This window comes from Podarcis gaigeae (genome assembly GCF_964106915.1).
Source record: "Podarcis gaigeae genome assembly, chromosome: 2".
Classification (NCBI taxonomy): Eukaryota; Metazoa; Chordata; class Lepidosauria; order Squamata; family Lacertidae; genus Podarcis; species Podarcis gaigeae.
The window spans coordinates 20488463-20510172 of NC_139679.1; the positions used below are offsets into that span (position 1 = coordinate 20488463).

The 21710-nt window shown below is 44.5% G+C and overlaps 1 protein-coding gene across 1 annotated transcript; it reads left to right on the forward strand.

The window, feature by feature from the left end:
* The first annotated feature begins 443 nt into the window (after positions 1–443).
* Positions 444–20669, forward strand: PCTP (phosphatidylcholine transfer protein). The gene is made up of 6 exons (XM_083727820.1): positions 444–830; positions 9305–9422; positions 15940–16019; positions 16335–16506; positions 19416–19483; positions 20433–20669. Exons 1-6 carry the CDS (start codon positions 471–473, stop codon positions 20493–20495), a joined length of 861 nt encoding a protein of 286 aa, XP_083583946.1. The 5' UTR covers positions 444–470; the 3' UTR covers positions 20496–20669.
* Positions 20670–21710: the final 1041 nt, after the last annotated feature.

Genomic DNA, 21710 nt, shown 5'->3' on the forward strand with positions numbered 1-21710 from the left:
TTACCTTATTCTTAGCATTTCTATAACCACTTTTTTTTAACCTTCCCTCTCGTTTTAGTATTTCCCCTCATTAAATGTGAATCAGCCCCTGTAAATCAAGTCAATAAATAAAAACTTAACTAAAATAAAGTAAGTAAATAAATAAAAAATACTTAACTGGCCAACTGAGTTGCAGATACCCCCCCCCAACCCCCCAAAAATTAAATCCTGGAGGGCGGCCTACAAAAAAGCACACTCCCCCCAACAACGACCCCGCTTGGGAGGCACGACAAGCGAGCTTTAGAGACCCCCTCGACGGTGTGAGGGTGGTGGGGAGGGATTTGAACCCAGGCCTTCCTCGGCGTCCCTACCCCGGCACTCTAACCGCGGCACCGCCCCCGCCCGCGCCCCGTTCGACGGCAGAAAGTCGTCGCGAGCAGCTCGGCCTCCGGCGCCGTCGAGGCCCCCCCCCCCCGCCGCCGCCGCGGGCCATGTGCCCCCCGGAGGCCCTCCGCGCCCTGCTGCAGAGGCGCCCGAAGGTTCTGCCGCCGGCGAAGGAGGCGAAGGGCGGGCGTCGGAGGTGGCGGTGGTGGCCGGCCCGCTGCTTGCCCGTGTGGTCGGGGATGTCCCGCGGCGCCAGCGCCGGCCCCTCGTCGTCGTCGTCCTCCTCTTCGTCCTCGTCCTCCACGTGCTGCTCCTCGCGCAGGGCGGAGCAAGCCCGCGGCCCCTTCGGCGAAGAGCAGTTCCTGGCCGTTTGCCGGGAGTCGACCAAGCCCCGCGAAGCGGCCAGGGCCGCCTGGGAGCTCATGGCCGAGACCGCCAGCTTCTGCATCTTCCGGCTCTTCGACGAGGTGCGAGGCCGACCAGGGGCGACGGCGCTGCGGCCGGACCAGAAGGGAAGGCGGGGAAAGGGCCGCCGAGGCCTAGGCGGAGCAAGGGAGCCTGAGGACCGGCGTCGCGTTGCCGTGGAAACGCGAGGGAAAGAGGAGGCCTCCAAGCTGTTTGGGGACTACAGTTCCCGCCATCCCCGGCCACTGATTCTGCTAGCTAGGGATGATGGGAGTTGTAGTCCAATAACAGCTGGGGGCCCAAGGTTGCCCATTCTTGGGTCTCCAGCTGTTTTTCTGGCAGTTCCCACCATGCCCAGCCACTGGTCCTGCTTAGCTAGGGGTGATGGGAGTTGTAGTCTAACAAGAGCTAGGCCAGGCCAGGGTTGAATATTATTGGTTCTCCAGCTGTTTTGTGGTAATTCCCATCATCCTTGACCACTGGTCCTGCTAGCTAGGGATGATGGGAGTTGTAGTCCAACAACAGCTGGGGGCCCAAGGTTGAGAAACACTAGGCCCGGGTTGCCCATATTTGGGTCTCCAGCTGTTTTCGCAGCAATTCCCATCTATTGATCCTGCTAGCTGGGGATGATGGGAATTGTAGTCAAAAAACAGCTGGGGACCCAAGGTTGTGAAACACTGTGTGAGACAGCAGCTCTTTTCATTAGTCAGACCCCCCTGGCCAAACTTCCACCTGGCCTTTCCTCCACGGTGGCCAGTGGGCCTCCCCCCCCCCTTGTGCCCCGTGGCCCTCACAACAGGCCTGCAAGCCGTTGCACTTCTAAAACCACTTCCAGTCTTTGGAGGAGTGGGGAATGCATCAGGTTTGCCAACTCCTATTCTCTACTACAGCCTGCTCTCGATTGTTGGCCATGTCTCTTCTTCAAAGAAATAGATCACAAAGTTCCTGAACATGTACAAAATGCCTTGCCTTTCCGCTGGGCAACAGCAGCCTCTCATTATTTAAGGAGAAGCCCCACTGTATCAAACAAAACAGGGCTGGCAAGGTAAGGTGATTGCGTCTTGGAGCAGGATCCACAGGGGCAGCATATCCCAATGTAGATCTTTATTGGTCCTAGGGTTGCCATTAAAAAAATCCTGTCCTCCATTATATAGTCATTCTTTGTTTATCCACACCCACGTAGGAGCAGGGCTTCTTCCTTCCAGGACAGATTACAAGACTTGCTCAGAGGCCTGAACCTCATTTGAAAAATTAAGATCTACTTCCACCTCTCTTTTCAGTATTAGATTTTTTGTGAGTGAACTTTAAAGGATACGTGTGTAGTATTGCAAAACATATGCCATAAGGCATCCCCTGGCCATTGCATTGTTCCTGTGTACAGGAAAAGCAGAAATCAAAGATGCAGTAATAGGGAGCAGCTTACCTGTTGTGTTTCTACCTGTCATGCAGATGTTAGGAACATAATAACACTGCCAGGAAGGAAAAAAACAACCAGTGAATGCCCTGGTGTGGGAGTTAACAAATGGACAGAATCAGCAGAGGGGCAGAGAAGTGTGTATTACGCGACCTTGAAATAGACAGGGTCCTCCCTTGAGATGTAATAGCAGTATTTGGGTATTCCAGATAGGAAGCATAAAATAGGGACTGACAGCTTTCTGTAGAGTACTGATCAGCAACTGACAGCCTGTGGGTCAAACCTGGCTGGGTGTTGGAGTGTCCTCTGCTCCCTCCACCTTGCTAGACTTCAAGCAGAAGGGATGTGCGGCACTTACTATGACTATAGAACTTGATTTAGGAAATGAGATTAGCTAATCGTTCTCTAGGGACACAGGTGGCGCTGTGGGTTAAACCACAGAGCCTAGGACTTGCTGATCAGAAGGTCGGCGGTTTGAATCCCTGCGACTGGGTGAGCTCCCGTTGCTCGGTCCCAGTTCCTGCCCACCTAGCAGTTCGAAAGCACGTCAAAGTAGATAAATAGGTACCACTCCGGCAGGAAGGTAAACAGCGTTTCCGTGTTCGCCAGAAGTGGCTTAGTTATGCTGGCCACATGACTCGGAAGATGTACGCCGGCTCCCTCGGCCAGTAAAGCAAGATGAGCACCGCAACCCCAGAGTCGGTCGCGACTAAACCAAGGGGTCCCTTTACCTTTACCTTTACCCCCTCCTCAAAGTCATCCTCCTGTAAAACTACTTACAGTCCAGACAGATTAAGGATTAAATTGCTATATATTTCCATTTGAAATGGAACGGTGGAGGCCTGCATCTCAAGGGTGCTTCTGGATTTAGATTGACAAGCATTTTGCCGTAACTATAGTGGGGTTATGGGACGCGGGTGGCGCTGTGGGTAAAACCTCAACGCCTAGGACTTGCCGATCATCAGGTCGGCGGTTCGAATCCCCCGGCGGGGTGCACGCCCGCTGCTCGGTCCCAGCGCCTGCCAACCTAGCAGTTCGAAAGCACCCCCGGGTGCAAGTAGATAAATAGGGACCGCTTTATAGCGGGACGGTAAACGGCGTTTCCGTGTGCTGCGCTGGCTCACCAGATGCAGCTTGTCACGCTGGCCACGTGACCCGGAAGTGTCTTCGGACAGCGCTGGCCCTGGCCTCTAGAGTGAGATGGGCGCACAACCCTAGAGTCGGACACGACTGGCCCGTACGGGCAGGGGTACCTTTACCTTTACTTTTATAGTGGGGTTAGCTCCATTTTTCATGGGTGTTCTGCTTCTGTGTCATCCCATCCTTCATGACCTTTCATGATCCTGAGGCTTCTATTTTCTTTTAGTCTTCTGCTTCCCAGACCTAAGAGGAGCTGAGACTTGAGTACTAACAGCTGGACTTTGTCTTGTTTAACCATGGGGGTGCACCACAGTTGTCTGTTTTTCTTTTCCCTTGCTCCCTTTCACAGGAAGTTTTGTAGGACAATGTTTGAGAACCTGTGCTGATCTAATCCTTGGATTAGCTTTTTTTTTCTTTTCACAGCATCCTTGAATGGGTCAGGGAGGTGGGCAGAACGCCAGGAGTACAGACACGGGCAGAGTTTATTCTTTCCCTCCCTTCCAAAGCAGTTTGTGTCCTTGGAAAAACTGCATTTAAAAAAAAATCTAGGAGTGGGCTTGAGAGTTAGAAGACGAACAATATTTATTTTCTAAACGCTGCAACCTACTTTCAAGTAGCTTGTTTTCTGGAAGAGTTCTGCTTGCTGCACTTGTGTGTTCAAATTTACTCCATTTACTGTACAGTGGTGCCCCGCAAGACGAATGCCTCGCAAGACGAAAAACCCACAAGACGAAAGGGTTTTTCGGTTTTTGCATCGCTTCGCTAGACGATTTTCCCTATGGGCTTGCTTCGCAAGAAGAAAGCCCATAGGGAAATCTCTGGGGACCTCTTTTAAATGCTGGTGGTGGGGAGCAAAGCCTTCCCCCCCCCTCCGGCCTTCAGAAGAGGTCCAGGAAGGCCGGCGGAGGCCGAAAGGCTTTGCTCCCCACCGCCAGCATTTTAAAAGCGGTCCGGGATAGCAGGTCCTGGACCTCTTCTGAAGGCCGGCGGGGGGCAAAAGTCTTTGCTCCCCCCTGCCTGCCTTCCCGAGAGAGCGGAGAAACGCGCTGCGATTCTCCGCTCTCCCCGACGGCTTTTGAAGGCAGGCGGGGGGGGGGAGCAAAGACTTTCGCCTCCCGCCGGCCTTCAGAGGAGGTTCTGGACCTCCTGGACAAAGACTTTTGCCCCCCGCCAGCCTTCAGAAGAGGTCCAGGACCTCTTCTGAAGGCTGGCGGGGGGCAAAAGTCTTTGTCCCCCCTGCCTGCCTTCCCGGGGGCTTTTAAATCGTCCAGGACAGCGGAGAATTCCTCCGCTGTCCCGGGGCGATTTTAAAATGCTGGCGGGTGGCAGCGAAGGCTTCGCTGCCGCCCGCCAGCATTTTAAGATCGCCCAGGACAGGGGAGAAGTCTCCGCTGTCCCGGGAAGGCAGGGGGGGGGAAGCAAAGACTTTCGCCCCCCACCGGCCTTCAGAAGAGGTCGGGGGACAGACTGTCCCCGGACCTGGTCTGAAGGCGGTTTCCATAGGAACACATTGATTGATTTTCAATGCATTCCTATGGGAAACCGTGCTTTGCAAGACGAAAAACTCGCAAGACGAAAAGACTTGCGGAAAGAATTAATTTCGTCTTGCGAGGCACCACTGTATTTTTTGCTCTATAAGACTCACTTTTCCCCTCCTAAAAAGTAAGGGGAATGTATGTGCGTCTTATGGAGTGAATGCAGGCTGCACAGCTATCCCAGAAGCCAGAACAGCAAGAGGGATTGCTGCTTTCACTGCACAGCGATCCCTCTTGCTGTTCTGGCTTCTGAGATTCAGAATATTTTTTTTCTTGTTTTCCTCCTCCAAAAACTAGGTGCGTCTTGTGGTCTAGTGCATCTTATAGAGCGATAAATACGGTAATTTCTTGTCATGAGCTTATTTACTCAGGTAGAAAAGTACCATGCTCCTATCTTGGCCGTGGGCTAGTGTGGGCCTCTACTTAGCTCCATCCTGATTTCAGACATCATGATATATCGCTGTATTGAAAACCAGGTATCACTCAGCCCTAGATGGCAGCAACCACACCACTCTTAATTCATTTCTGAAGCCTGTATGCCAGTCCTTGCCATCATATTCCTAGATCTGTCTGGCCCAGATCTGTCTGTTTTAAATTGATTTCACTCTTGTATACGTTTGAGGACAAATCCCAGCCTCCTCAGCACAGATTTCAGACTGCTTCCGCTTCAGGATAAACAGCTGGCCAACTCAGCAGGGCATTCTGCCTTGAAATACTGAAATACTGAAGCCCTGCTGGTTTATTGGCCAAGAGGAAAACTTTGTGGGCTGCCTGTGGTCAGAGACAGCGTGATTCAAGCAGCTGGCAGAAATGCCTGGAAGTGGAGTCTAGCGCAGTCAGGAAGCCCAATTCTTTACCAACTGAAGTGCTGTCAAAATTGGGACGTGCGTTGGTGGAATGCTTGAAGCCTCTGCTATTTTGGTGTGTGTTGCATGGCCCTGCTGCATTAGATACGACAGGAATTTGGATAATTGGGGGCTTGGAAGTACAGAGGTACCTCGGGTTAAGTACTTAATTCGTTCCGGATGTCCTTTCTTAGTCTGAAACTGTTCTTAACCTGAAACACCACTTTAGCTAATGGGGCCTCCTGCTGCCGCCGGAGCACGATTTCTGTTCTCATCCTGAAGCAAAGTTCTGAACCCGAGGTACTATTTCTGGGTTAGTGGAGTCTGTAACCTGAAGCATATGTAACCCGAGGTACCACTGTAATGTATTTTAAACGCTAGGTTGTTTTGTGGGTGTGATAATTCTGTCCAGTCAGCAAATGCTGGCACGGATCAAGAATAATTTCACACGTGGCTTGTATGTTTAATTTGTTTTTTTAATGGGAATACAAGATCTGCATTGGTCAGACTGATGATTGAAATGAGAAATGCCTCTCTTCTGATTTCTCTGCTACTATAGGAACAATCACACTGTCATCCCAGTGAGGCTCAAAGGCCATTTAAGCCCTGCCTGGGAGGTCATTCTGAGTTTACATGGTGATTGTTTGGAGACTGGAATGCAGTATCATCCTTCAAGAAGAAAGTAGGCAGATGGCTCGGTTTTAAAGGAAGCAATTTGTTGTATTTGTTTTATCAAAAGAAACACTGCAATTTGTAGACATACGCCAGCAGCGAAAGTTAAAACAGGTTGACAGGTAGCATAAGTGGTGGAATCCATCTAGTACAGTGGTACCTTGGTTTACGAACTTAATCGGTTCTGGAAGTCCGTTCTTAAACCAAAGTGTTCTTAAACCAAGATGTGCTTTCCCATATCAGCGGGGGACTCAATTTACAAATGGAACACACTCAACAGGAAGCGAAACATGGTTCTTATTCTAAGGCAAAGTTCACAAACCAAAACACCTACTTCCAGGTTTAAAAGGTAAAAGGTAAAGGTACCCCTGCCCGTACGGGCCAGTCTTGACAGACTCTGGGGTTGTGCGCCCATCACACCCAAGAGGCCAGGGGCCAGCGCTGTCCGGAGACACTTCCGGGTCACGTGGCCAGCGTGACAAAGCTGCATCTGGCGAGCCAGAGCCGCACACGGAAACGCCGTTTACCTTCCCGCTGGTAAGCGGTCCCTATTTATCTACTTGCACCCGGAGGTGCTTTCGAACTGCTAGGTTGGCAGGCGCTGGGACCGAGCAGCGGGAGCGCACCCCGCCGCAGGGATTCGAACCGCCGACCTTTCGATCGGCAAGTCCTAGGCGCTGAGGCTTTAACCCACAGCGCCACCTGCGTCCCCTACTTCCAGGTTTGCAGCGTTCTTAATCCAAGTTGTTCATAAACTAAGCTGTTCTTAAACCAAGGTTCCAGTGTAATTAGAGGCATGCAAAATAAGTAGGTGTATGGATGTTGGGATTACATAGCTTTTCTTCACACATTTGCACTTCTTTTTAATTAGGGTTGGCTTGTTAATTCTCTGATGGACAGCTTTTTTAACTATTGTGGTAGTATCATACTGTGGTAACCCATAGTAGCATGCTTTGCTCTGGCCTTTGACACCTGAGATATACAATTTTAGGACCCACCCTATTTTTGTGGTTTTTTTTGGGGGGGTGTAATTGTAAGTTTTTAAAACGTTTAATGTTCTATTTTAAATTGTTGTAACCTGCCCTAGGACCGTAGGGTGAAGGTTGGGCAATAAAATTATAGTAATAATAATTTAGCAGTTTGCAAACATGCCTGAGGAACAGAGGATTGGAAACGAAACCTGGAATGTTAAGGGTTCCAGCAAGTGTCCCAGAGTTGCTTTAAAAAAAAGAGAGAGAGAGAGAGAGAGGCGTTGTAACAACGCCTCTCTTTTTGCTTTTAAAGAAATCTGTGCAACTGTAGCAACTTTGGTAGAAATCTCTAAATGCAGGAAAGTCTCTTCGTGGTGCAAAGCAACTAACACTGCCAGAGCGGTGGGATCATACTAAAATCTAGACTAGCTATAGGTGGTGGTTTGTCTTTTGAATTTATTGTTTTCAAAATGCAGACTAATGTTTAACAATTTTGTTTTGTTTTGTTACTGCAATGGCCCAGTCTGAGAACACTTCATGGTACTGAATGTTTTCCAGCCTTCTAAACAAACATCTCCTGTAATCTGCAGGCATGTCATAATCTCACTTTCAGTTGATATTCACATTCCTTTCATACAGGAAAATAGGTTTGCTAACCTTTGAAAGCTCAGATTATCTGAGATATTGCTAGCCTTGTGAACTAAAACCACAACTAAAAGGATCTGTTGTGGTAGATGATAGTCTAGACTCTTCTTTTAATGTTCTGCAGTAAAGGGTAGTCCTTTAAATAAATGGAGCTAGAGCGATTTTACAGAGTGTAAAATTTCAGGAATCACTCTTAAATAATTGCAGGCTTGATGTATCTTTGGAAAATAGACCTCCGGAGGGCGTAGGCTTGGGTGGAGGCCTATTTCACATTGCCAGAATTTGTTTGTGAAGCAGTGTTGTAATGCCTTATTACAAAATGCTGTGTGAGTCATGCCGTATCTTTATTTTAAATATTTCCTTTCTTTAAATGTTGGGTTCATAAAGGGTCTAGCTGACAGTGCTGAAGGATGAAGTGATGTTTATTGAATGAGAAAGTTCATGATAACAGAGCTCTGTTAAAAAATATTTTACAGAATACAAGACTGAAAAGGGTAAAAGGTAGTTTAAATTCCATTCATGTGTACTGTGCTTTGACCTTTTTGCATCTCCTCGATGAATTAGACCCCAAAACCTTCTGTTTCTGCAATTGGTATTGCTAGTAAATAATGCAACTCTCTGAACAAAGGGTTATTCAACTCTTAGTGTAAGGGTTATTTGATTTGTGCAGAGGGCTCCACTAAGTCAGATAAAACAAAATAAATAACATGATTTTTTCTAGACTGGTCAGGGTGAAGATGGGGGTGGTGGTTTGGTGGAGTCTAACAAAAGTAGAATACAGCCAGAGTGCTGAAATATATATTTATTGTTTCACTTGACTATCATAACAGAAGTATGACTCCTGCTGCAGTTTATGTTTCAAAGGATAAAGGGGGATTAGATGCTGAGACTTTCATTTGACTATACAGTAGTCTCTGATATTTAAAATAAACAACTGAGTTATATTTACAACACCAACTTATATATAGGATGATTTCTATGGCACCTAGTGTGTAAATATGAGAAAGCATTATTGCTTTTGAGTAGTATGTTTAGGGTTATACAGAAAAAAAGATGTAGCAGAGAGATTGGTATATATTTTAAGATAAGTCTGTCATAGGGCAGTCCAGTTCTTTAGGCAAATGGACCAAATCACCTCTGTTTTAACGCAAACATCACAGAGTTTATTTGTATGTTGTAAATGTATTCATTGTGCAAGCACAGTGGTGTAAAAGAGTATTTTTGGACATTGCTAGTGCAACCAAGCAAAGGCCTGAAATACAGGATTCTTGATTCTCCCCGACCTGCTCCCTCCTATTGCTCTTGCTTTTTCAGAAATCTGGACTGTACGAGTATAAAGTCTATGCCACTCTTGGTGATTGTTCCCCAGATGTATGTGCAGAAGTGTACATGGATTTAACCTACAGAACACAATGGGACCGGTATCTTAGAGGTCAGTAAATTATTCAAGACCAAAATGTCATTTTCTTTGGTCGCTGTGATAGGTTCCTTTCCTCTGCTCCTTGACCACCATCGTTTTGAAGATTCTTTTACTTTGCTCTTTCAAGTGCTCTGTACAGTTTTTCAGTATGAAAAATGCATGAAGTAGATTTCCATTACCAAAGCATTAATGCTAATATAGTCATCCACTTGTGATGCCCTGAAAAACAAATAAGAAGCAATGTTTTTCTTACTAGCCACATTTTGTGTTAAAACCAACTTTCTAAGATCCATTGACACTGTTCTTGTGTTGGTTTATGGGTAAATGGACTTGTCTCTTGATCATTATATGACATCTGGGGAATCTGAGGCCTAGTGTTTGATACCCCCTTAATCACCAGTTTTTATTAGATTGTTAGAGCGGTCAGATACAAAAGCAGAAACTTTAATAGTTTTGGAGGCAAAGGGAATCTCATGTGTTATGCAAGCCACATCTGCTGAAATTCCCTCTCCTGAATATCGATGAAAAGATGAAGAAGCCTATCCTCTTTTGCAATTGGCTACTATACTCTAAGACCTTCTTTAGCTTTGATCTCTTTGATTCTAGAGAGAATTTCCCCTTATTTTTGTCCAGTTGGTTGCCTAAAACAATTATAATAATTTTCATTACATGGCTTTCCATTCCTCCAAATCAGGGATGCCCCTTTGAAATTTAACTAGTGTTATTGAAATTCTTCAGGTTTCCCTCAGAGTTCCTCATATGTTTTGCATGGGCAGGAGCCTCCACGTTTGCCTCTTAATATCACTAAAGGTGAATTTGGTGGCAACTTAGGGGTGTGTGAAACTGTGAAATAGCATGAGTCCTCTTGGAAGTTATTGTTTTACCTCAGCATTAATTCCGATGCAGTTTCGCCTGAGCAAGGACTTCCACTTTTGCCTCAAAATTTGCCTTAGGTGAAATTTCTCAGAGGTGGTGTCATGTCATACTGTTGTGTACATCTTTATTTAATGGAATGACATTTGTGCATTTCCATCCCTATCCTAAACTTCAAAGTTCCGGTTCTTTTCTGCATGTTTAGTTCAAACAAGTGACTATTTGTCTTTCCATATAAACTACACATGAGATCCTTATCTAATTGTGCAACGTATCATATGGTGATCCAGCTGTAGCAGTACAGTGATACCTTGGTTTACAACCATAATCCGTTCCGTAGGTCCGGTTGTAAACCAAAACAGGTTGAAACCCAAGGCGCGCTTTTGCTATTGGGGCCTCAAAAAATAAAATAAAAAATGGTCGTAATAAAAAAAAAATGGGTTGTAATTCGGGGGGGGGGGAGGGGATACACACTTCAGGGTTTGATGTGATCATAATCCAAAACGGTTGTAATCCAAAACAGTTGCAAACCAAGGTACCACTGTACCTAAGATTACTCACTGCTGAAACCACTACAGTCACACCTCGGGTTGAATGTGCTTTGGGATGAGCGCGTTCGAGTTGCACTCCGCGGCAACCCGGAAGTAACGGAGCGTGTTACTTCCGGGTTTCGCCACTTGTGCATGCGCAGGCACTCAAAATGACGTCACACGCATGCGCATAAGTGCCGAAACATGGCACGCGCAGACGCGCGGACACGGGTTACGTTTGCTTCTAGATGTGAACGGGGCTCCGGAACGGATCCCGTTTGCATCTAGAGATACCACTGTACTCTTGGAGTTCCTTCATTCACAGCTAGTCCTGATGACATGTTTCTGCTGAGACCTTTTAGAAGATGGCAATGACTTTTCGGCCCCAGACCAAGAGAGCATTTCTCAAGACATCACACTGAATTTGGTGACGATTGATGTTGAAAAGCCTTTTATTCTAAGTAGCACCCATGGAAAAGCATTTTAAGATGTATCCTTCCAAAGAAATAGTGCTCTGCTTTTGTTGAGTTGGTGGAAACTGCTTTCCAGCCACCGCCCTCACCCCCCTCTTTTGCTGAAGTGATTTAGGACACTGCCTGTACTGCACTGTCTCTCCCTATATTCGATTATAATAGGTTTGTTCTAATTATACAGTGGTACCTCGCAAGCCGAAATTAATTCGTTCTGCGAGTTTTTTCATCTTGCGAATTTTTCGTCTTGCGAATTTTTCGTCTTGCAAAGCACGGATTCCAACCCAAAATCCAAAACCCCCCAAAAAAGTTTTAAAAGTTTAACTTACCAAATGGCTGCAAAAGAAGTTTTGGAAAAGCTTCAAAAATCACCAAAGTCTGCAAAAACCTCAAAAAAGGCTCAAAAAAGGAAACAAACTTGCAAGACGTTTTCGTCTTGCGAAGCAAGCCCATAGGGAAATTCGTCTTGCGAAGCAACTCAAAAAACGAAAAACTCTTTTGTCTTGCGAGTTTTTCGTCTTACGAGGCATTCGTCTTGCGAGGTACCACTGTATATTGAGTTTTCCTTGGTTCACGCTACTGACAGAGCACTTCCAAGTTGTATCAATTGCTCTTCCCTAGCATGTAATGTAGATTTTCCCATTATGTCTACATGTATCGATTATATGTTGAAGTTAACTTGAGTGTCCCTTGAGATACACAGGGAGGGCTTGGTCATCTTGGCTAACCTTTAGCTATTGTGAGATTAATAAGAGCAGATACACTATCTTCCATTGGGATGACACTCTATTGCTGCATGCCACAGACACAAAGGGTGGGGAAGGAAACCCATGACTTCAACATGACGGGGCAATAGGATATGAATGTCCCCATCTGCAAATGACTCACAACGTCTGATTTGCAGAGCTTCACATATTTTGGCCTACGGTAAGCAGGGAATGTGTTAAATATCTTCCGTTATCCCTTGTGTGATGCCATGCTCACATCTATGTTATCTAATATATCAATATATATAGCATATTAGATGTCCATTGTCATTCAGACAAGATGTTTTCAAAAGGTGAATACTAATATATTTCTGGTGCATTTCTTAACTTAAGACTGTGGAACTTCCACAAAGAGCGAAGTTTCAATTTGTGGGTGTGTATAGAAAATATTGCATACTTTGTTTAATCAATTTTAAGGAACAAAAGTATGCATTACTATTGTTATTGTTATTAATTTTATATTCCACCTTTTCCCCGATGGGACTCTACATTCACAAGAAGAAACATTTCAATAATTTCCTTTTTTATAATATTTTTTATTAATTTTAACATATAAATTATAAAATGTACCACAAAACTTATCACTTATACAATCTTTTTGGACATCCATCAGCACCTCTGATGATCCACCGTTTTAACCACTTCTTATGCATTTCTTAACTTTATATTGCCTTTACATCTATTAACAAATCATCCACCCCCTTGCCCATTTTTACAATACTTCTAATAATACTCCTCACAAAACTTCTTCTTTCAATAATTTCCAGTGTACTAAAATGAAGCGGCAGATTATTCTAGCAACTTTCGTAATGAATAATGAGATTTTAATATCTATGGGCAGGATTCACTTTAGTGTCTATGCTGGAAGCCTACCAATTAGGCCACTTAGATTAGCAGGGCGAGAAGCAAAATGTCCTTTCAGTAGCAACTTCTCATGTCTTTTTGGTGCTGTTCTCTAAGGACCCCCAGTGTGGGAGGGCTTTATGGGGCAGTGAGGAGATTTGGAAAAACAAACAAACATGTGATCTGAGAACCCATGCATCTCAGTAGGCCAGTGTAGCTTATGTCGCCACATTTCCCCAGTTTTTGAACCCATGGACATTTTGGCAGCCCATGCTTTGATAGTGAGCTTGGAAAGGTTGTTTTGGAAAGGCAATAAAAGGTGAACAAAGGTAAAAATATGAACAGATTTACAGATACCAGAGACATATTAACCAGCAAGCCATCCTCACTGTCCTTAATCTAGGCTATCTCACTCTTCGGGGAATACTGAAAGAAGCTAGACTCTGCAAGTAATACGATGACCTAAGATACAATAATAGCATGTCTTCTCAAATAATAGGGTTCAGTTTGTCCTTCTGGTATGTGAGAGAAAATATTCATTTATAGTGGAACTCCCTGTATTGCCCATTAAATTGAACATGTCAAATATTACTCTTTTTCTCACACCTTCAATTTTGAGTTTGCTTGCTGCTTAAGACGTAGGAAACGGAATAGGTTGTCAAATGGCACCAAGTTAATACTCCAGTGACCTCTGGTGGAAAATGTGATATTATTTGGTGTCTTATAATGGGAACAGCACTATCCATCAAACAGCTGGCATTACATATTGCATCGCATGGAAATAATGTCCTCCAAGACAATAACTTCTTGTTAGACCCCTTCATATATTTGTGAGGAATACTGGCATCTCAGCATATGTGTCTGCAGCAAAATAGTCCCTCATGCAGCCATTCTCACATTCATTGGAGAAAATACAGCATCTGAAGTGACTTTTATGGTCTGCCTGCCATAGCTACTTGGGAAGATAAGGAACTTTAGAGAATACCTTTCCCTGCCCCATTGGAACTTCCCCAGCTTTTGAGATCTGTCCATGAAGCCTACCTACTTGAGAAGAAGGCTTAGGTTAGGGCAGGGCTTCTCAAACCATGGTCTGTGAACTATCAGTGGACTGCAAGAATAATTCAGGTGGTCTGTGGCATGTCAGTGTCTGGTTAAATATTGGTGACGACACTCCCACTGCATTAAATATTCATGTTGGTTTTTTAAAAATTGCATTTGAATTGCTTCTTTTATTGTAATTTATTGTGTCATGATTTGAATTCTATGGAATACAGTAAAATACAATATATGAGAAATAAAAAAAGCTGTAAAATGCATTTAAAAACTGTATAGTGTCTAGCATGGTGCATTACAAACTGTACAACAGGCAGAAAAAAACTGTGGTCTGCCACAATCTTCATCAGTGATCCATTGGGGGGGCACATTTGGGAATTACTGATTTAGGGCCTTTTCAGTCATGGCACTGCCGTTTTAGAATTCTCTCCTTGATTAGGCCTGGCATCAACTTTCTTTTCTATAGTCCTCAGTAACAAATGTCCTCTCAAGTAATCGGTTTGTTGTAGGCCTGATTTCTCCAAACTGGGTGAAAGAGCACTAATATGGTAAAAGCAGTTCTGTGTTAGCAGGTATCAAATGATGCACACGGGAGAGGAAAATCCTAGTTTCACAAATACACTTGCAGGGTCTGAACAGGTGGTGACAGGCCTGATCAGTAAGGAGGGACATAATAGAGGTGAATAGGATTTTGCTTAATGTGAAGAAATTTGCCCCCCTCATAATACTGGAACATGGGGTCACCTAAGATCATCTTCTGAGGCCCTTCTTCGTGTGCCTCCTCCTCGAGAGGTCCGGAGGGTAGCAACACGAGAACGGGGTCTTCTCTGCAGTGGCTCCCCATCTGCAGAATGCTCTCCCCAGGGAAGTTCATCTGATGTCTTCATTGTACACCTGTAAGCACCAGGCAAAAACGTTCCTTTTTAACCAGGCCTTTGGTTGATCGGATTGACGTCCTATCCCCTTTTAAAAAGTGACTCTTTTTTTGGGGGGGGGTATTGGGTTGTTGTTTTTATTTTGATTACATATATTGATCTTTTCTGTGAACCACCCTGAGACTTCCGGGTATAGGGCGGTATATAAACTCAATAAATAATCATATTAAAACAATAATCTAATGAAATTTAATGTTGGAAGATATAGGGGAGACAAAAGGAAATCTTCACACAACCCACTGTCAGATTAGCATTTGCTACCACAAGATATGACACTATCCACTGACTTGAATGGTTTTAAAGGGGTTTTAGACAAATAGTGGGGGATAACTTTATGAATGGCTACTAGCCGTGCTACTGTATTTGCCTCTGGTGCCTCTGAACATTAGTTACTGGGGGAAAACAAGTTGGGAGAGTCCTGCTTGTGAGTTCGCCATACACATTTGGATGGCCATTGTGAGAACAGGATGCTTGACTAGATGAGCTTTTGGGTCAAATTCTTTTAAAAAGAACCAATTATGTCTATCCCTTTGTGCCCGACCCTTGCTGGGGTCTGACACATACACAGTTATGATTCGTGTCTGACTCCTTTCACATTTCCGGCCTGGTGGAACGCTCTGCCTCATGAGACCAGGGCCCTGCAGGATCTGATTTCTTTCCGCAGGGCCTGTAAGACAGAGTTGTTCCGCCTGGCCTTTGGCTTGGAGCCAGTTTGATTCCCTCCCCCCCCCTCTCTTTTTCCCCCTTCTTTTCCTTCTCCTCCTGCGATGAGGCTACATTTTAATATTTTAATGTTCCATTATTTTAATTGTTGTGTTTTATTTTGTTTTTAAGTTTGTAATCATTCATCTTGTTTTTATTATTGCTTGTAAGCCGCTCTGAGCCTGGCCTTGGCTGGGGAGGGCGGGGTATAAATAAAAAATTATTATTATAAATTATTATTATTATTATTATTATTATTATTATTTATTAATTCACCAAATGCATTGAAAACCTTATGTAAGTCCAGCTGAATAAAACATAGTCTGCATCTAACGCATTTCCCCTCCGATTTTTAGATATAAGTGAGAAACCTTTTGAGGGCAGAACAGTAATCCGCTGGGAAGTGAAGTTCCCTTTCCCCATGGCAAATAGAGATGTATCCTTTCAAGTCTTGGGTTGCAGTTTTGCTCTTAATATTTGAGGCCGCAAACTCCTCACAGCACAGTTCTGCAAGTTTAAATGAGGTAAAAAAAAAACCTGACTCTTAAGGGAAAAGAAAAAGTTAAGACTTTGATGCGCATTCTTGTGAACCATATTCTGTCATACCCTTTGAGGAGCAAAACAAAAACAAATGCAGGCTTCTTGAAACAGGATTGCTTTTTGTATTTGCACCAGTATACCTTCTGTCTCGATTATATATGTATATTATATATACAGGCACATCCTGATTATTTCTTAAACTTCAGCATAGTATGTTTTCGTTCGTGAGCGTAAAGATATGGAACTTGAAGGGAAGAAGATATATGTTATATTGGCTAAAAGCGTGAATACCTCTAAATTCCCAGAGAAGACTGGGATTGTTAGAGTAAAGAATTATAAACAATGTGTGGCCTTTGAAAGCGATGGCAAGAAAGGCTCCAAAGGTAAGAAATCAGTAAAGAACTTTATGGAAATACCTACTTAGAGCTAGGAATGAGGAGAAAGTTCAATTCAATTTGCATTTAAAGGTGAATCTACCTAATACACACTTTTCAAAACAAGGCACAAGCCCAAAGCAGAGCTATCCTTTGAAATTTGCATTACTCTGAATTTTGCAATAGTTTCCCAGCCAAGTAACATGTATACAAATGCATTTTTCAGGATACAGTGTGCATATAAATGCACATATTAAAGAAAACAATATACAGAAATGCATTATATTAGGGGAAGTTGCTTGTAAATCTTATTTATATTTATTTAACTTTTTTTTTACTCTGCTTGACTGTAAACACAACAACCTCTAAGCAGTTTACAACAGTATAAAAACATTAAGAATTATTGATTAAAAGTGTATATTTGTCAAAACGACATGCAACAATGTGCTTACTTTGAGAGCTTTGCACTGCAATGTTGGCAAATTTTGCTGATTATTTTAGAAAACCAATTTACAAATTGCTGCAGAAGTGTGCAAAATGATTGGGAGAAACAGAAAATTGTCATCTGCAAGTGGCAGATACGCCCATCCCTTTATAGAGCAGAAATGTTAAATTTACAAGTTAGGATTGTGAAAAACATATTCATTTGCTTTTTTAACACTAGCAAATTTTGCTAAGATTGAAAGCAAGATAGTTGAACAGGTGTGTACAAAATAACACTAGAGGCTTGCATCCAATATTTTGGGTGGTTAATTCTTATGCACACATGTTTGCTCATCCCAGCCAACTAATTTGTGTAATCTGGTAACAGGAGTTGTTTAACCACAATGTAATCAGACCAAACTTGTATAAACTCTTCAGGGGCAAAATTAGTGATGGCATGATCATTCTTTATTCTGTAGAAGTAAATACCTGTGGGGAGAATAATTTGTTTCAGGACTGTGGCGGTTATAGGAAAATTAATGATTAACCCCTTGTTAAACCCCACAGCGCTGTTTTGAATCTCCTCCACTGTGGCTGCTATTTGCATAGAGAAGAAAGCTGCCATTGGCACCAGTGGAAGTTTTTGTCCCAAGGAACATAGCAGCAACTAGGGGCATGTGGTGTGTGATCCTGATTGGACTGAAGTGGAGACAACAAGTTAAATCCCCTCTTTACCACCTCCCCAGCCCAATCATACCGCTTTTAGCTTTGTGATTATTGTCATACCTCATTTCTAAGACTGGGAAAACTTGTGGATGCCTCAATAATGTGCCAAGTTGGACTTGCACGATGAGTTCCTGCTTCCCCCCTCGGAAAGAAAGACACGAGACACCAGAATTTTAGGTTAATGGGTCAAATTAGGCCACAACTTTATTGATTACAAGAATTGAGCGGTATTGGCTTAGGTATTGGTCCTATCCACTATCCGGCTTCAGCCTGCTTGCTTGAAGACTGGCAAGGGTTAACCACCAGTAGGGGGAGTCCCGCTGATGCACATCAACTAGGAGCTTCCCCGGGGTCACCGCTCGGGGGCGTGCCGTAGGCCCACACCTCCCTAGGCTTAGGAAAAGGCGACGCCCCCCGGAATCCTTTACGGCAGTGTTCCCCAACCTTGGGCCTCCAGCTGTTTTTGGACTACAACTCCCATCATCCCTCACTAGCAAGACCAGTGGTCAAGGATGATGGGAATTGTAGTCCAAAAACAGCTGGAGGCCCAAGGTAGGGGAACACTGTTTTACGGGACTACCCCCTTTCATCTGCATAACAATACCCCTACCAATGCCTAACCGCCAATGCCAAGGAAGTTGTGACGGTTGCTACGAGGTACGCGAAAAACCAAATGGCTGGTGCCAATTTGCCAAGTGGAAAAAATTCCTACCAGGCCCCATGACGGCAACCAACCGAAGTCCATAGCAATGTCAGAGAGCCTAACCTAACGGGTAGGAAAACCTGATCAGCTGGAGCGCAGGAAGAGGGAGATCCTCGGTCGCGTCGGCCCTAAAAAGGGCGGGCCATGCCTCCCGGACCAGCCGATTGGCTGGCCCGGCTGATGCCGCGTCTGAGGATTCCCCCAGTATCGCGGGGGCTGTGAGCCAGCCCCCGCATGCGTGGGGAGGGGCATGAAGCCTGCAACCCCACCTCCTCTCCAGCTTGGAAGTGGATTTCTGATGCAGATATTGCGGTTCTGCTAATGGGTTCACGTATCCTAGGCCCTAACTATTCGTAATTCTTTCTAATAGAAATTTTTGCAGGGTTGGGGTTGGCAGGGGGAATCGTTTGTTGTTGTATGCACAATCCCTTCCTCTTGGTGATCAGAGAGAGAAAAATTAGATGTGGTTGGATATACGCAAAAGTGGCAGAGCTTGCTGAAACTGGGAAACTTCCCTTCCAACTCTGCAACAGGCCTCCATAACTCCAGAGATGAAACTGAGAAGGATTTTTGAAGCCTTTTGTCAGTTTAGCCTCTACAGTGAAGAAAGACGTTTGAATTTATTGCAGAGCTGAATGGGAATAAAGTGTTTTGCTTTCACTGCTGCTTTTTGCAGCTATTGCTCTGGGACCAGACAATATACAATTAGTTCTGAACTTACAGGAACAGCAGTTGGATGTACAAAACACTGCACAATTGAAGAGGGTGGAGGAGAAGAGCTTTTTGGGGAAAGAAAAAACAACAACTCTTGCAGTCATGCAGACGTTCAGAAACCGTTGAGGTGTTTCAGCAAATATATCTGATATCCTGGGATGGAACAGTGGAAAACTCCAGAGAAATAAGGGAATGAATTCTGCACATTTATGGTTCTAAATAACAACACTAAAAGCAGCTTAGATAGCTGCTAGTAAGGTGACCACAAAATAGATATATAAATGAATAGCTGCTGTAGTTGCTTAAATAAGATTTCCGACTACCTCTTTTCTTCCTTTCTTTTGCTTTGAAGTTTTCATGTCATACTTTGATGACCCTGGTGGCAAGGTTCCTTCGTGGCTTGTCAACTGGGGAACCAAGGTAAGCAGGGGGCTGGAATTTGTAGGGAACCAACCCAGTGGCTTATGCCCATGGCTTTTCTGGCCTGATTCTCTGTTGCCAGCACTGTAGGCAGAACTACAGGTACTGAAAGGGGAAGAGTCATAGAATTGTAGCGTTGGAAGGGACCCCAAGGCTCATCTTCCAACCCCCTGCAAAGCAGGACTCTCAGCTAAACCACCCATGATAGATGGCCAGCCAACCTCTGTTTTAAAACCTCAAAAGAAGGAGAGTACCACTGTATATCTTCTCTCAGTCTCAGAATAGAGCCCAGAGCAACAATCCAGACTTGTTTGTGTCCATTCCCTGTTGTCAGTTGCTAGTCTGAGACAATAGCTCAGTTCATGCAGTACTCACCTGAAGGTGGCATCCTGCTAGTGCAGGGGAGAAGGGCTGTTCTCTGGGCTCCTCCCACAGCACCAAGTATACTGCCTTAAAGAGGCCAATACTTACAAAACTTTTCTACTGCAGAAATCCATCAGGGAATGATACACATTTAGGATTTGCTTGTGCGTTTCTTTCCCTTTTAATCTTTTCATTTCTATCCTTTCCCTGCCCAGTTAGGTAACTTGTTCAGAGCCTCCAACTCTCACTGATAATATCAAACAAAAACACTTTCTTCTAAACCTTTGGTTTATGTGCTGCTAGCAGCATGGGATATTGTTTGGATCCTATAAATCTGTATATTTTGAAAGCTGAAAATGGTGGCGGCATGTTGCTACTGTGTAGGAGGGTCACCAGGATTAACGAATTTTAAAAACCAGTTATGAATCCCCCTCTAACCTGGTTTAAAATGCTTGTTTAAGCCACAGAGCACAATTACTTTTGTGTTTGAAGTGGCATAGGTGTAAAAAACAGCTGAATATCAGTAGTTGCCTACTAGGCCATAAAGTGTAGATGCGTAAGTATTCTGTGATCCCTTTCTTTACAGACTGGAGTGCCTAACTTCTTGATTGATATGGAGAAAGCTTGCCACAGTTACCGCAAAAGATAAAACCGCTCCATGAATGTTATCCAGATTGATAGCTTAAAGGTATATTTTGCATGGATAATGAGCCACGGACACATCACTGAATAACATCTGCCTTTTGGGATAGTAATCATGAGCCATGTAAGTTCCCAGGCATGTGACAATGAAACATATTAAAACTTTTCGTTTTTCATTTTCCATCTGTTTGATGCACTGCCATTTAATTTTTTGAGGGCTTTCACGTATCATTTCGACATTTGAGGCATGCTGTTTGTGGTCGTCCCCCCCTCGTGTAATGATCACCTTTGAACACAGGAGCTCTGATGCATCGCTTCAGTAGAGGGAACAGCAGTTCAAAGAGGGCTGTGCATGCAGAAATTCCTCCTTCATTGAAACTAGCAGAGAAACCCATAAAGCTATGCACTCTGAGCTCTGCATCAAGATGCTCAAGATACGAAGTACACTAGCTGTACTTTGGTCGACAGTGCTAAATAGAACTCTTGAGTGCCTTTTAGTTGATCTCTTCTTATATAATCATCATCATCATCATCATCATCATCATCATCATCTTTATGCCCCGCCCATCTGGCTGAGTTTCCCCAGCCACTCTGGGCAGCTCCCAATCAAGTGTTAAAAACAATACAGCATTAAATATTAAAAACTTCCCTCAACAAGGCTGCCTTCAGATGTCTTTTAAAGATAGGATAGCTGCTTATTTCCTTAACATCTGAAGGGTGGGTGCCACTACCGAGAAGACCCTCTGTCTGGTTCCCTGTAACCTCACTTCTCACAATGAGGGAACCCCCAGAAGGTCTTCAGCGCTGGATCTCAGTGTCTGGGCTGAACGATGGTGGTGGAGATGCTCCTTCAGGTATACAGGACCGAGGCCATTTAGGGCTTTAAAGGTCAGCACCAACACTTTGAATTGTGCTCGGAAATGTACTGGGAGCCAATGCAGAGCTCTCAGGACCGGTGTTATGTGGTCCCAGCGGCCACTCCCAGTCACCAGTCTAGCTGCCGCATTCTGGATTAATTGCAGTTTCCAGGTTCTGGCGAGACAGTCCGCGGGCAGGTAGGGTCTTAGCCTACATACCAGATGGAGCTGGTAGACAGTCGCCCTGGACACAGAATTAACCTGCGCCTCCATGAATAGCTGTGAGTCCAAAATGACTACCAGGCTGCGCATCTGGTCCTTCAGGGACACAGTTACCCCATTCAGGACCAGGGAATCCCCCACAC